Genomic DNA, 16608 nt, shown 5'->3' on the forward strand with positions numbered 1-16608 from the left:
TAGTTTTTTGTATTTTTTAGTAGAGACGGGGTTTCACCGTGTTAGCCAGGATGGTCTCGATCTCCTGACCTCGTGATCCACCCATCTCCGCCTCCCAAAGTGCTGGGATTACAGGCTTGAGCCACCGCACCCGGCCATCTGAAAACATTTAAGTGAATGTTGCTAATCTAGACAGAGGAAAAGGAACATGAGTTGCTCTCTCCCAGGGTAAAAGCTTTCTAAAGACCCAAGCAGTAACACAGGGCCTCTTCCTCAGATTTTAAAAATAATGAAATTATTTCTAAAAACAAAAATCACTGGAATCTGAAACACTTAATATAGTTTTCTGAACATATGACATCTCTGCAAGCAGATTATAAATGTAGATGTTAATGAAGAAAAAGGAATGGTTAGTCTCCACACGGCATATTATGTTGCTAAAATCTGCTCACAAGGGGACCTCTGAATTACATACTAAGATTATTTTCAATGTTCAAAAATAGGTTAACTTTCATTATGTTAAAAAATAGGTTTCATTATGTTCAAAAATAGGTTAACTTTAATTTCAACCTCACTTGTTCAGAAAACAGCTACCTCACTTCTGCGCGTCTAACAGTCTACAGAGGCTGAGTGCGCCCGGTGGGTCATCCCGCCACTTTGAGTTCGTATGGCACATTTCGTTCAAGTTTTGATGCTAGGAGCTCCCTCTGAGTCTCAGGCTACAGGAGGAACAGCTGAAGAGTTTGAAGAGAAGATAATGCCACTCTTCCAGGTTCCAGAACCAAGCAAACACAGATTTATTTGCAGGATCAGGCTCCGGAGTAGAGGGGTTTGGGTTCTGACATTAAAACCACCACGTTGGTGTATTACGGGTATTACAATGCAATTTCATCCCTTGCCAAAAACTGTGGGATAATCAAATGCAGCAAAAAGACAACACACTTGGTGCCAGATGACTGTTAGGTTGCAGGCTTCATCTGCATAAAAATCCTTACCTGTACTTTAGTCACTGCATCTGTAATGCGGCCCTCACAGAGAAGTCACAATAAAAATTACTGAATGAGAATAAACGAGTAAATCTTTCCAATGTGTTGTCTGACACTGCACATGTGATACTTTTTTTTCTTAAAAATCTATGAAAGGAGGATAAAATTTTTGATGCCTTTTAAAAACAGTATACAGTATAAACTATACTTTTGATAATGTGTCATGCTATTTTTTACGTAAGAAAGAATAGCAATACTTCAGATATTAAGCTATCACTTTACATAGCAAATTACTGGGTTTGAAAAAGCTTTCCAAACCTAGACAAGTTCCCTTTATACATGTCACTATATAAATAGCATAGACATTTTAGTTCTCTATAAATTATTTCATTTGATGTGATGAATCCAATTGTTCAAAGTAACACAGCAAAACAAGTGCTTGCACTGGGCTGGCAATGATGATCAAAACCAAGGTCCACTGGAGCCAAGGCTGGGCAATGCAAAAGTGGCAAGGAAACGAAAGCAGGCAGACAAAAGAAAAGGGGAAAGCTGGCAAAGAAAGAACAAACCAGCATGTTCTACCACAAACACAATGGTAGAAAGAGGGAAGTAAGAGAACCTGAGGCGGGAGAGGTCACAGGGAGATCCGGGAAAGCGAACAGAGAAGGACCACCTAGGACCACCTGCACAGCAGTGTCGGGGGTGGAGGGGACAGGCTCATTGTCTCGGGGTTCCTAAGTGCATGAAAAATGCTGTTCAAAATTACTTGGTTATTAAGAGATCATGTTCTATATCCTCTAATCACAAAAGGAAGGGAGCATAAAAAAAATTTCAAAAACAATTCCAGTAAAATTAGCCAAGTGTGACAGCAGAGAGCCCCCAAAAGGCCAAGAACATCATCTGATTTTTCATTGTATCCTCAGCACCAAACACAGGGAAGACTCTTAATAAAATCTGACTGAAAGCACAAACAGACAGTGTTTGATGGCCAGGTGTGGTAGCTGACGCCTGTAATCCCAGCACTTTGGGAGGCCGAGGCAGGTGGATTACTGGAGGCCAGGAGTTGAAGACCAACCTGGCCAACATGGTGAAACCCCGCCTCTACTAAAAATACAAAAATTAGCGGGGCATGGTGGTGCATGCCTGTAGTCCCAGCTACTCAACAGACTGAGGCACGAGAATTGCTTGAACCCTGGAGATGGAGGTTGCAGTGAGCTGAGATCATGCTGCTGTACTCCAGCCTGGGCGACAGAGTGAGACTTTGTATCAAAAAAAAAAAAAAAAAAAAAAAAAAAAAAAAAAAAAAAGTTTGAATTAAAATGTTGTAGGTTCAAATCTAAAATTAAAAGAAAATTTTAAAATAAAAATCCTAAGTTTGCACTTATAAGCAAACCCACAATTGCCTGGATATTTTACTTAGTCCAAAACCTCATTCTTAAGGAATTAGGCAGACTTTGTTAAACTATGCTTCTCAGAATAGAGAGGGTAGTAAGTATTAGGAAAGCAAATGTTTAACAATCTGCTTAGCATTGTCATAGGAAAGTAAATTAGCTTTGTAAGTCATGCATATGTAGCTTTTGGGGTCCTTAAAATGGCTTAACTTAATAGATCAATATAATCTTAGGAAAGGAGACCATTATGTATTAACTTAATAGAAAATACAACGTTAAACACATATAATTTCCACTGTTAGCTGTTACCCAGTAGAAGTGACATTGTGTTTTGAGTCTGAGGAGGGAATATTCCATTTAGTTGTAATACGCAACATTAATTTAACAATCTGCCACCTTAAAATATTTTTTTCCCAATATAAACAATTCTTTTATTTCTTAGAAATAGGATGACTCAGTTGAGTACAATTTTAAATTTAGTGATGTGGGGAAAAGTAATTTGGGAAAAGGATGTTGATCAATTGTAGGCTTTGGAAGTACTTGTCAATAGATGACTGAAATACACAGGAGTGAAACACACAGGAGTGAAACACACAGGAGTGAAACACACAGGAGAAACGCTACAGACCTTTGACACATCCCTGACAAGACCCTGTGCGTCTTCAACACAGCTGGGCAGGGAGGAGGCTGCAGACAAAGGTGACCGAAACTCAAAGAGCTGCTCTGGAGGGGACACCTGGCAAACTAGACAACAGAAATGTCTCCAGCCGAACAGCTTGCAGGCAGAAGCAAAAACTGAAATTCCAAAACTTCCTATTATCCCCTCAAATACGAGTTACTGGGGAAAGACAGTTCTAAAAAGGCCACGTGATTATCAGTGTGTAACTAGTCAAATGTTAAAATGGAGGAAAACGTTTTACAAGGTGGGCAAGACAACAGGAGCACTCTGCTCCTTCTTCACAATTTAGACCTAAAAAGGTAAAATTAGACCACAGGGGTTCTCCCTTTACGGTCGACTTGATTATTGGCATGAAAAAAGGCAGATAATGGTAACTTTTTTGGCATTACAGCTAAGATCTGAATATGGGTATAAGCTTTGTGTTGTTAACTTCCTGTACCAGAGATTTAGTTAAAATATACAGGAGAATGAATACCGGATTAAGTGCTTTACCATTAGCCCTAATTTTTTAAAAAACTATTTTTAACATTGTGGAAAAATATATATCACATGAAACTGCCCTTAACTCTTGGTGAGTATACAATTCAGCAGCATTCATTACAATCAAAACGTGCACCATCACCACCATCTATTGCCAACATTTTTCATCGCCCCAAATGGAAACTCTGTGCCCATTAAGCAATATTAAATAATTTCGTTAAGCAAAAAATAAAAAAAAAAAAAACCAATAGTCTGTAGAGAATTAACCGCAAATGGCAACCAAGCTGTCTGGTTAAAATAAGAGAATGAACAGTAAGCCAAGTGCTTTACTATTCTATCTAATTTTAGCAAGAAAAAAATTAAAAAGAAAAGTCATTGTTTATAGAGAATTGACTGTAAATGGCAATAAAGGGAGCTAGTAATATAACAGTTATAATTACCTTAGAAAGCTTTTCACAGTCTTCTATTTTCACATATATTTTATTGTCTACTTTGGCTTTGTTACTTTTTCATTTTCCCCCTTATTTTTTTTTCCAATGATAATGCTGATTCAGAATACAATGAGTAGAAATGGGACTTAAAAGTGAACTTGGGGGTAAAAATGGTGAAGAAAAGGAAAGGCAGCTCGTATCCAAATTTTCAGAGAAGAAAACAGGCTTACAGAGGTAAAAAGTAACTCCAAGAAGCTGTTAACTAACCGGTGGGATTGTACTGGAACTAAGGCAATCAAATTCTGCTCTACCATCCAGGCCACCTTGGTGAGGGTGCTGTAGTTTGGATATGGCTTTTATCTTTTCTTTTTCCAAACTTTGAAAAATGGTCATTTTTCCTTAATCTTTTCAACTTAATATAAGGTTAAAAATTAATCCAGTATCTCTTCCATTTTAAAACGTTCCGTCCATTCTTTAGACTATTTTAAAAGATTTTAAAAATATATTAACAAGAGGAGGAAACAGTAAGTACATATCATATTTTATCTGCTAGATGTATGAGAAGAAAAATGAGACTTCCTTATTAGAATGTGACTATTCTTGTCTTGATTCCAATTTCTGGAACTGCCACGTATCAGTCAGGACTATAAAAAATGGATATATATGATAAGGCTCACTCTAGCTGGAAGCATGCAATAGAACATCTTGTAGTATGAACATTATAATGATTAAAAGTCATTTTATTCAATACACACAAATGTAAAAACTACTAATAATTAAAAGCCTATGTGAACCAGAATTTTCCCTCATGTTTGAGACAAGAGAAAACTTACAAAAACAAGGCAATATTTAATACATATATGTTTTTTAAATGCCATTTTACTTTTAATTGTACTTCATCTCTGATTTACCTCTGCAATCTCTATCCTTTTGGCAAGATCATCAAGAGAAAGACAGCTCTCATCAGAAGGCAGATTCTCCTGCAAACTATAGGATGCTTCTTCAGGAGAGAGATCTTGAAGGAGATCAGAGTCGTTGTCTTGGTTATCTTCGTAGGAAAGGGAATCTTCAGGATCTTTTAAACATCCTTCTAAAAGGCTGTTCAAATAGTCTTCTGTTTCTCTGCTGAGTTGCTCATCTTTCTCTCCCTTTTCCTCTGGGGCCATACACACCTCTGGAAGCAGTGTGCCTAGGTCAGATATTTGATTATTTCCACAGAGCACATTCTCAGAGCCGTGTGAGTCAGCCAGCGCCTGTGGTGATTTTCCATCACTGTCCGTAAGATCAGGCTGCTGCAGCTCATTTAATTCATTGTTCGCAAGTTGGTCTGTGGGCAACGCCTCAGAAGCATCCCGAAGTGGCAAACGAAGTTCTTTTCTCTGAGCCTGTGAATATTTACCCTCAGAAATCAATGCAGGAGGTATACGGTCACAGCCTGGTAAAATCAATGTCTCCGTCGCTGACTCGCTGGAAGGCAACACTTTAGGGTCTTCAGCAATGCCCTCTATTCTGGCCACAGCCTGGCAGGCCTCCGTCTGAGCCAGCTGCGAGCCACTGTCATCCTCACAAGCATCCTCAGAAGAGTCTGGCCCAGACGGGCTCCCTGCTGTCTCGGAGGACTGGGTGTGGAGCGGTAACGTGGCTTCAGTGCGGCAGAGCAGCTCCTCCGTGTGGTCCTTTCCTGCAGTTACCGAAAGGCTCGGGGCATCCGCCTGCTGGTCCATCTGACGACAGCAGGGACCGCTCCCCACGGGATCCTCGTTACGTTGGCTGTCTTTATCTGGCTCTGTGCCAAGACAAGTTTTACTCTCTAAAGATGAAGAAAAATAAATTGTTAAAAATTCAAAAAACACTTTGTATGGGAAGGAAAAGAAGGGACTTATGAATATGTGTAATACAACAATATTCTAACCCTTTCAAATGGAAATTCTATCTGTTGCATTATACTGTCTTTAGGTAGAGGAAATACCTAAAATATTTAGTAAATAATCCTTATACAGAACAGGGATTATTCAAAAGCATGTGAATATGACTAAATCATTTAGTCCTCATTATAATCAAAAAAGTCATTTTCAAAGGTTTAAAAGCTATTCTGAACTTTATTAGCCTTTTACATTAAAATGAAGTTAGAAAAATTATTTTCAGCACATTTAAGACATGGTGTATTGGGCCGGGTGCTGTGGTTCACGCCTGTAATCCCAGCACTTTGGGAGGCTGAGGTGGGCGGATCACCTGAGGTCGGGAGTTTGAAACCAGACTGACCAACATGGAGAAACCCTGTCTCTACTAAAAATACAAAATTAGCTGGGCGTGGCGGCATATGCCTGTAATCCCAGCTACTCAGGAGGCTGAGGCAGGAAAATTGCTTGAACCCGGGAGGCGGAGGTTGCTTGAGCCGAGATGGCGCCATTGCCCTCCAGCCTGGGCAACAAGAGCAAAACTGTCTTAAAAAACAACCAAACAAAGAAAAGTAGTATTGGTCTGGTTTACTAAGATAAAAGGAACAAAACTCAGTTCTGTTAAAATTTACAATTTGACCATAATACCACTAATAAATGTGTTTGCAAATTACTTGCAACTTTTGTTTGTTTGTTTAAGGCAGAGTCTCACTCTGTCTCCCAGGCTGGAGTGCAGTGATGCGATCTCGGCTCACTGCAAGCTCCGCCTCCCGGATTCACGCCATTCTCCTGCCTCAGCCTCCCCAGTAGCTGGGACCACAGGCGCCCGCCACTACGCCTGGCTAATTTTTGGTATTTTTAGTAGAGACAGGGTTTCACCGTGTTGGCCAGGATGGTTTCAACCTCCTGACCTCCTGATCCACCCACCTCGGCCTCCCAAAGTGCTGGGATTACAGGCCTGAGCCACCGCGCCCGGCCTACTTGCAACTTCTTAAAGGGAGGTAGCAAAGGGTAGCAATAAAAAGGATACGTTTTTGCAACAAGTAGAAATGGGTTTGAATTTTTTTTTTTTTTTTTTTTTTTGAGACGGAGTCTCGCTCTGTCGCCCGGGCTGGAGTGCAGTGGCCGGATCTCAGCTCACTGCAAGCTCCGCCTCCCGGGTTTACGCCATTCTCCTGCCTCAGCCTCCCGAGTAGCTGGGACTACAGGCGCCGCCACCTCGCCCGGCTAGTTTTTTGTAGTTTTTAGTAGAGACGGGGTTTCACTGTGTTAGCCAGGATGGTCTCGATCTCCTGACCTCGTGATCTGCCCTTCTCGGCCTCCCAAAGTGGGGTTTGAATTTTGACATCTCTTTCAATTTCTACTTTAAGTAAAACCAACTTATTTTTCTTTCACTTTAAAATGAAACAGTTAAAAACCTCCGTGTGAATAATGAAGGAGCAGTGCATGGATGGGTAGAAAACAGAGAAGCTTGCTCATTCTCGCTTTATTGGTACACTTAGCATTCGTAACTATTTTAGAAGTTTTAACCTTTTTATACTAATATGCTGTTTAACTTAAATAAATGAGCCAAATGTGAAAATAAAAGAGAAAACATGATGATAATTTTATTCCATTTGTTTTTTTATTTACTGATACTTTTTCTTTTTTTTTTTCTTTCCTTTTCACCCTGGACTCCAAAAACATATTGATACTTTACTACTAATTACCAACTGACAATTGAGGCCCACACCATATCAAGCAAAAGGCATTCCTGAAACGTCGGCTTCAGATTTCAGAGCATCTGGTGCTGAGGCTGCCACCTCAACTCCGGGTTGCTGAGAGGTAGCTATTCAGTAGAGTTCATAGCACCTCCCCTGACACCCTGACTCAAATTATCAGATGCGGATCAGGAGAAGGAAGAAGTGGTCACCTTTGGGAGAACACAGCCTTCCTTCTCTCTCCCCACCCCAAAGAATCACTCTAAGTTTGTGAGGCTGCAAGAAAACACAGGCACATTTCACTTTCCTTTGGTTGTCTGCTTTGCCACTGGGCTTGCTGGTCTGCCCCTCCCTCTGTTAAATGGGGGAAGGTTAGAGCAGTGAGGGCCACAGCCAAGGGGAAAGGGGGCCAAGCCGCTCCTCCACGATTCCAGGTACCCAAAGGTTCAGAAGATGTCCCTCGAAACATGTCCACAGGATTCAGAGACTAAATGAGACTGGGAACCACAGTCCCACAGGCACTGTGAAAGCACAGGGCAGAGAGAACCCCCACATCAGAGGAATGCGGTGCGTTGCTTCCAGCTGAGGGTCAGTTACCTAAAGGCTGCAAATATCTAGGGGAGCAGCTTGGGGGTAACCTCCTCCGTAGCTGCTCCTGCTGGAGCCACCACACGACCTGGGTTCAGTCATAAACACCAATCCAGTGAACTCCAACCAGGAGCAGACTGTGTTCCCAGCCCTGGCAACTGGAGGGCGGAGAAGAGCTTTGAGTACAATGAGATTTAAGTGTGAAAATCAAGTTCAGGATTGAATAGGGCTAAGCTCTAAATAATCAAAATGAGACTATTTAATAGCTTATTAGTAAGTGACTGAAAAGGTACAGAATCAGTCTGAGGTGCCATTTTATGAGTTGGAGGTGAGGTGGTGGACGGCCGCTATGTCACGAAGTACAACCGCTTAAAGTATCGTATCTAATGAACTGAGATATCACTTAAGTGATAAGCAATAAAGACAATCTATGGGTACAATGTATTATTTACAAAATAACCTGAAAATGGTTGCTTCATCCCATTATTTAGAAATACTACAGAAAATATGGGGAAAAAAACTCCACCATAATTTTGGAAAAGCCAAGATTTCCAAACTACATTCGGAGAGTCACCCACATTGTCGACATTTCTCTTTAAAACATTGGTGAAACTTGGGCCCCAACATTTCTTTCCCGAGAATTCAGTCCATACTCCCTCACAGGGTTATTCCTGGGACATCTGGATTGTTGAAGCCTTTGATAAGCCATACAATGCACTTAGCAGAAGCAGGCTGCATTCAATTAGAAATGGGAAGACCCGGCCAGGCGTGGTGGCTCACGCCTGTAATCCCAGCACTTTGGGAGGCTGAGGTGGGTGGATCATGAGGTCAGGAGATCGAGACCATCCTGGCTAGCACGGTGAAACCCCATCTCTACTAAAAATACAAAAATTAGCCGGGCGTGGTGGCGGCGCCTGTGGTCCCAGCTACTCGGGAGGCTGAGGCAGGAGAATGGCGGGAACCCGGGAGGGGGAGCTTGCAGTGAGCCGAGATCGCGCCACTGCTCTCCAGCCTGGGCAACAGAGCGAGACTCCATCTCAAAAAAAAAAAAAAAAGAAAGAAATGGGAAGACCCAGGTTCTAGCTGTGAATCAAAGCACCAAGCAAGTGACTAAACTTGGTACCTCAGTTTCCCCATCTGTACCACATGAATCAAAGCAGAGGCCAAGTTGAAGGAGGTGCTGGGCAGCAACCATGCTAAGTCAGTCTCAAGCTCAAATGCACAGCCTGTAATAGCACTTTTCTCAATGTGCCCAACACAGACACACGTTCACACCCACACTAGGCAGCTTTGTGGTATTTTTCCTCCTTTTAAGATTGTTATGAAGCTCATTTTACGGTGATTTCTGATATAAAAATGACTAGAAAAGGAAAGACAGGAAGAACAGAGTCTAGCAGGACTGACCCAAGGCAACATCCCTAGCTTGTCTCAGAAGTGAAAAGGAGGTGAAGCAAGATTTGAAAGAATAAAAAGATACTTTGTAAAGAGTAAAAGGCTGGCCGGGCATGGTGGCTCATGCCTGTAATTCCAGGACTTTGTGGGACCGCGGTGAGAGGACCGCTTGAGCTCAGGACTTCCAGACCAGCCTGAGTAACACAGTGAGACCTCCATATCCACAAAAATGTTTAAAAATTAACTGGATGCCGTGGTGTGTGCCTATAATCTCAGGTACTGGGGAGGCTGAGGCAGGAGGATTACTTGAGCCCAGGAGCTCGCTGCAGTGAGCCGTGATGGTGCCACTGCACTCCAGCCTGGGCAACAGTGTGAGACCCTGTCTCAAAAAAAAGGGGGGGAGGGCAAAAGGCTAATCATGACATCATCATCATCATCATCATCATCATCATCATCATCACATCACTTCAGGGCAACTCGTCCAAAACACCTGACACTTCCTCTTCAGTATCAGGGCTCTCAGGCCCAGTAACATAAAACCTGGAAATATACATTAATAGTAAAATTAGATGTCAAGGGGAAAAAAACCCTAAAACATATTCATTTATTTTTATTTTCTAAAGCTTTTATAATGAGCAACATGCCAAACATTTAGAAGAAAGCCTCTTAAAATCTTCTGATATAAGGGCACAAGGTGGTAGGAAATCATCATCAATGCTTTAGAAATACATACACAAACTAAAGTATATCATATGTTAGTAAACAGAAAAGGGGAGAAATTAAATTGCTATGAATTATCAAGATACAGAGTTTTAAATATCTAAATTGACAGAACAAATTTCTGGTAAAGTGCATACAATAACTGTTGGTTTTTAAACAGAAAACAATGTATGAATGTACCAACGCCAGTTCTATTTCGGAGCATTTTGTACCATCTTTGCTTATTCTGTTAGATATATATATAAAACCACCTACTGAAAACATAAGAATTTTATGTTTTTATAAGAACTTAGATTTTATGGTATCTACTACCAGAAGTCTAAAATGTGGAGCTAAACAATATAAAAATTCTTGTTTTGCTATTTTTCTAGGAGAGGTATAGGTACAAAAATGTAAGTGCAAAAAAAAAAAAAAAGAAAAGATCCTTCACAGCAAATCAGAGGTAACACTTGTAAAATATCAGAGGAGGCAGGTATCTTTCCCGTTGCTCCCTAGCTTAAGTTAAAACATACCTGACTCTTTGGTGGCAGCTCCTCTTTCCTTTGGATCTTCAGACACTCGTAACTGCGTAGAGCATTTCCCTTCCTGGGACTTCTCCACAGCTGCTATCTAAAAAGTTTAAAACGAGAAAACCCAACTTTTGGGAAAACTGTTGTGTTAAACTAGGAAGCTGAAAATAACTTGAGAAAGGTTTCTTTATTTTCCAAAACAGTCCATACAACAGACATATGACACAAACATTTTTCCTAGAAATATTTTCAAAAGAAACAATTTCTTACCTTATGTTTGGATAAAAGAGGACTGTAAAAAAAAAGAAAGAAAAAAGAATTAAAAAAAAAATTACAGCAGCAATACGCTTCCAAACAAATGTCACTGAAATGGCTATAAAAAAATACAGCTTCTCTGGATTCTAATATTAGCACAGAACATTTCCACGGCTGAAACATTACCACTGGCTCACATAGTTCAAAGTGCAGCTATATCATGTGTTAATCTCCTTAGATGGCCAATTAAACTGGAAACCCCCAAAGAAGCTACCAACGCTGCACTCCAAAAGAAAAAAAAAAAAAAGAATGCTAACCTTTTGCTAATAAATAAAGACGATTTCACATACACATATTTAAAAAATTTCAGTTTATGTCATTTTAGTCTAAAATAGATTATGGTTGAAGATAATTTTGTTGGAATTCTCCATGGAAACAGATAAAAAGTATAAATATTAAACGTTAGGGAATACCCAAGATAACAGAACGTACATATCCATTAAAGGCACACACAAAAATGCTCATCGCCACTTTATTCATAATATTCACAAAACAAGAAACATCCCAAACGTCTACTAATGATAGAATGAATAAATTGCTGCATAGTCATCCAAGAAATCTGTACTGCAATAAAACAGAGCAAACCACTGTTACATGCAACAACATGGAACAAGACATACTGATGGGTGCAAGAATCTAGACATAAAAATCTATATTCTGCATGATCCCATTTATATACAATTACAGGACAGGCAAATATATTGTTATATAGAGTCCAGACAGTGGTTACTATTGGGGGTGGGTACGAAGTTGGCAGGTGCATGAGGGAGCCTTCTGAGGGGCTGGAATGTTCCGTATCTTGTACCTTGCTCAGACTGGTAGTCACATAGACATATGTTTATGCAAAAACTCATCAAGCTTGTACACTTGATGTATAACTTGAAAATATTTTTAAATATTCAAAAATTTAAGAGTAATGATATGGGGGGAATTATCTAAATTTTGAAGCATAAAGACACCATGCTGATGTCATGTTCAATAAATATTTGTGAGTTCTTTACCTGCTGCATGAACTACGTGACAATTACCTGGCACTGCCTCACTATTAACAAACAGAGCTTTAGTTTACTCTCATTGGTTCTGAGAGAAAAGGAGAAAAAGTTATCCATAGAATGGAAAGTCTTTTAGCCTTTGTATGGAGAATTCATGTTCTAAATTCCAGAAATTTGCACTAGTTTAAACACTACTGTGTCCCTTTGTCCTCAGAAATCTGGATCTCTGAATAAGGATGTTTTTTTAAAAAGTAAGTGCCTTATTATTATTATTCTTTAGTTTAAAAAATCCAGCTCCTTGATACAATTCAAGCAACTGAAAATTACCTGGTAAACGCAGTTTTCCTTTCGCAAGATTTTGGTTAGATACCATATTCTATTAGCTTTCCAGCATCAGACTACTCTTAAAAATGTCATGTTTTTACTGCAACACAGAAACATTAGCGAGTAGAATCAAAAGCCCTAATACACAGTTCTGTCCATCTGAACTGCTCATCTCTTAATCAAAAAGAGATCAAAATCAGAAGTTATATTTTAAAATATCTAATCAGAAGAATCTTTTGAACCTACATAAAGTTGACCTTTTATTGAGTTCAGGGTAAGAAACTCAACAAAAACTGAGAAAGGAACCTATAAATGAAAGATTCTCCCTGGGGCCTGAAAGCCTGGGGGGGGGATGAATAACTCCTCCCTTCTCAGGCCCAGTCCCAAGGCCAAGGCCACTTGTGTGACAAATGCTTGTCAGCGTCAGCAAGATAACAGAAGCAGGGAGAGGGCTGGTCGGAAGACACCTACCCCTGAGGACGGAGAGAGGCCATCCGGGTACCACGTAGCAGTTACATCAGACAGGGACACTTCCTGTTTACAGGAGACCATAAAACTCCGGCCCCTTCCTCACATGGGGCTGATGCCATTTTAGGCCTCAGCCCGTCTGCACCCAGGGGCTCATCAAAACAGCGTGTTGCTCCACACCGCCTTGTGCTGTTTGTTGGTGCAGTCTCGGGATTCGAACCAATACTAGAGCCTTGCACCTGATGCTGAAACCCGGGCCCTTGCTCACAACCTCTGTACCTTATTCCTAGAACTGTCCACTTTCCTTCAATATGTTGATGATACGCTCCTGTGCAGCCTCTCTCAAAAAGACTGCAACGGTCACACTCTCTCTCTTTTCAATTTCCTGGCAGAGTGGGGGTATTGGGTCTCCCCTAAGAAAGCACAAATATGCACCCCTCAGTCACCTCCTTTGGCCTAGCTCTTACCCTGCAAACCTGAGGGCTCACACCGACCGCATATCCCTCCTCCAGTCCCTCCTACCTCCGCAAACTAAGCAAGAAATTCTCTCTTTTCTAGGACTAGTGGGGTATTTTAGGCTCTGGGTTCCCTCCTTCGCTCTACTTGCCAAACTGTTACACTAAGCTGCTAAAGGCCCTCTCCATGAGCCTTTAAACCCTGCACAGCCTACTACCCAACCCTTCCATCTACTCCAGAAGGCTCTCACCTCAGCCCCCGTCCTCACTCTCTCAGACCTCACCAAACCTTTCTCCCTCTATTTCAATGAACGGCGTGGAGTTACACTACGTGTTCTAACCCAGTCTAAGGGACTCGCCCTCCGATTGCTGCCTACCTCTCTAAACAGCTCGAAACCACAGTTCTCGGACGGCTTGCCTGTCTCCAAGCACTGGTGGCAGCTGCTGTCCTCACCTGTGAAAGTCTAAAACTATCCTTCATGCCAACCTAACAGTTTATTCAACCCATAACATCAAGATGTGCTAGCTCACCGCAGTGTACTGTCTCATGTCTGCCCCACGGCTCCTCCGACTGTACGCTCTATTCATAGAAACCCCCAAATCATCGGGCTAACCAGCTCCCATCTAAACCCGGCCACGCTCTTACCTGAAGCCACTACCTCCCAAGACCCTGCACACTTCTGTGGACACTGTTCAAACCTTTCTTACACCTTTTCCAAACCTCACAGATCAACCCCTTCCAGACGCCTCCTTTACTTGGTTTGCAGCTGGCAGCTCCTTCCTACACCAAGGACGCCGACATGCCGGCTACGCTGTCACCCACCCACACTAGTGAAGCCAATCCGCTCCCCTAGGCACCACCTCCCAAAAGGCTGAACTCATCGTCCTCACTCGAGCTCTCACTCTAGCAGCCGGGCAACAGATCAATATATATTCAGATTCTCGTTATGTGTTCCACACAGCGCACTCACACTGGTCCATCTGGAAAGAAAGAGGTTTCCTAACTGCAAACAACACTTCTGTCATACACGGCTCTCCCATCAGCAAGCTCCTTCGGGCTGCCAGGTGCCCGCAGAAAGCTGCCATCATTCGCTGCAGAGGCCCCCAAACCCCAGGCGATCCTGTATCGGCTGGAAATGCGCTAGCAGATCCGGTGGTCAAACAAGGAGCCCCACAACCGTGCAAGGCCAGTTTCTGTGCCTGTCCTTGTTCTTTCCTCTTACTCCTCAGAAGAAAAGGAGTACTTCCTGGCCCAGAACCTCCAACAGCAAGGACCGTGGTACATCAAGGAGGGGTGCTTCATTCTTCCTCACGCTCCAACAACGCCGATCCTCCAAAGCCTCCACAACTCTTTCCAGGTCAGCTACAAATCTCTCTTGCAACGTCTCCGCCCTATTCTCACTTGTCCTCACCTTTCCAGCCGTGTTTGAGAGATCACCCAGTCCTGCTCTATCTGCCACTCAGTGTCACCCCAGGATTCCCTCTGGCCGCCGCCTTTCTCTAACCACCAAGCCCAGGGTGAAGAACCTGGGCAAGATTGGCAGGTAGATGCACTCACATGCCGCCTGATAAACGGCTCCGCTACCTTCTAGTCTTTGTCTGTACTTTCTCCGGGTGGGTAGAAGCGTTCCCAACAACTTCAGAAGCTGCAAATGTCGTCATACAAACTCTCATGGTGCATATAATTCCCTGTTTCGGACTCCCAATATCCATCGAGTCGGATGATGGGCCTGCCTTCATCAGCCAAATTACCCAAGGCGTCTCTACATCCTTAGGAATGAAACGGGTTCTCCATACCCCTTACAGGCCTCAATCTTCAGGCAAAGTTGAAAAGGTCAGCTCTGTCCTTAAAGCCCAACTCACCAAGCTGGCTCTAGAAACCCGCCAGTCGTGGCCGAGAAATCTCCCTTTCGCCCTCATGAGACTTCGTGCAACACCAAAAGCACCCTCTTTTTATAGTTCCTTTGGAATCATGTATGGACGAGCTTTTGTCTCAGGGCCTCCACCCTTACCAGACTCTGAGCCACTCGGGAATTACCTCCCCTCCTTAATCCAGACAAAGACTTTCATTCATGAAGCAGCCAACGAGGCCACGCCTCTCCCTGCCGACACCTCTTGTCCTCTCAGCATAACTGTCTTGCAGGCACCGACGTGTTTATCAGCCAACCCGACCCTCACAAAAAGCTACAACCGAAGTGGACAGGCCCCTACACGGTAATACTCAGCACGCCAACAGCAGTGAGAGTCCAAGGACTCCCCGACTGAGTCCATCGTACCAGGGTCAAATTCACCCCCAAGGCTACTTCTTCCTCCAAAACATTAACAGATAAGTGGTTGTCCAGGCCAATTTCTCCTACCAAGCTGAAATTAACCAAAACATTTTCTTCTTCTTAAAACCAAAACACAAGGAAGACTAAACACCTGCTTCCAGATATGGCCTATATCTACCCAACCGGATGCTGTGCCTCACTTCCAACCAGAAGTCTTCATTCAGGAATATCCCTCACCATGATCCTTACACCATCAGCAGCCGCCCTGCTGTCCACAACAGCCCTTCAGAGCTGCTGTGGGCGCTATCAGTCTTTCCACCACGGAGGAAAGATGCAACAATCCTTCACTCAGCATACTCACGTCAACAGTCCTTCATCACCACACTCTTCACTCAGCATACTCACGTCAACAGTCCTTCATCACCACACTCTTCACTCAGCATACTCACGTCAACAGTCCTTCATCACCACACTCTTCACTCAGCATACTCACGTCAACAGTCCTTCATCACCACACTCTTCACTCAGCATACTCATGTCAATAGTCCTTCATCACCACACTCATGTCAACAGTCCTTCATCACCACACTGTTCACTCAGCATACTCACGTCAACAGTCCTTCATCACCACACTCATGTCAACAGTCCTTCATCACCACACTGTTCACTCAGCATACTCACGTCAACAGTCCTTCATCACCACACTCTTCACTCAGCATACTCACATCAACAGTCCTTCATCACCACACTCTTCACTCAGCATACTCATGTCAACAGTGCTTCATCACCACACTCTTCACTCAGCATACTCACGTCAACAGTCCTTCATCACCACACTCTTCACTCAGCATACTCACATCAACAGTCCTTCATCACCACACTCTTCACTCAGCATACTCATGTCAACAGTCCTTCATCACCACACTCTTCACTCAGCATACTCACATCAACAGTCCTTCATCACCACACTCTTCACTCAGCATACTCATGTCAACAGTCCTTCATCACCATACTCATGTCAACAGTCCTTC

General features: G+C 42.7%; 1 protein-coding gene across 8 annotated transcripts in view; it reads right to left on the minus strand.

The window, feature by feature from the left end:
• LOC105474707 (consortin, connexin sorting protein) overlaps positions 1-16608 on the minus strand; it is a 114879-nt gene that overhangs the window by 16384 nt on the left and 81887 nt on the right. For all 8 annotated transcript variants that reach the window (XR_982927.3, XM_011729528.3, XM_011729529.3 and 5 more), the window contains 3 exons: positions 11024-11045; positions 10757-10853; positions 4858-5756 (listed from right to left, as the gene is read on the minus strand). Coding sequence is in view for 7 of the 8 variants with exons in the window: in XM_011729528.3 (XP_011727830.2) it covers positions 4858-5756; positions 10757-10853; positions 11024-11045 (1018 nt within the window). In the remaining variant the exon portion in view is untranslated. The remainder of the gene's footprint in view (positions 1-4857; positions 5757-10756; positions 10854-11023; positions 11046-16608) is intronic.

This window comes from Macaca nemestrina, chromosome 1, assembly GCF_043159975.1.
Source record: "Macaca nemestrina isolate mMacNem1 chromosome 1, mMacNem.hap1, whole genome shotgun sequence".
NCBI lineage: Eukaryota > Metazoa > Chordata > Mammalia > Primates > Cercopithecidae > Macaca > Macaca nemestrina.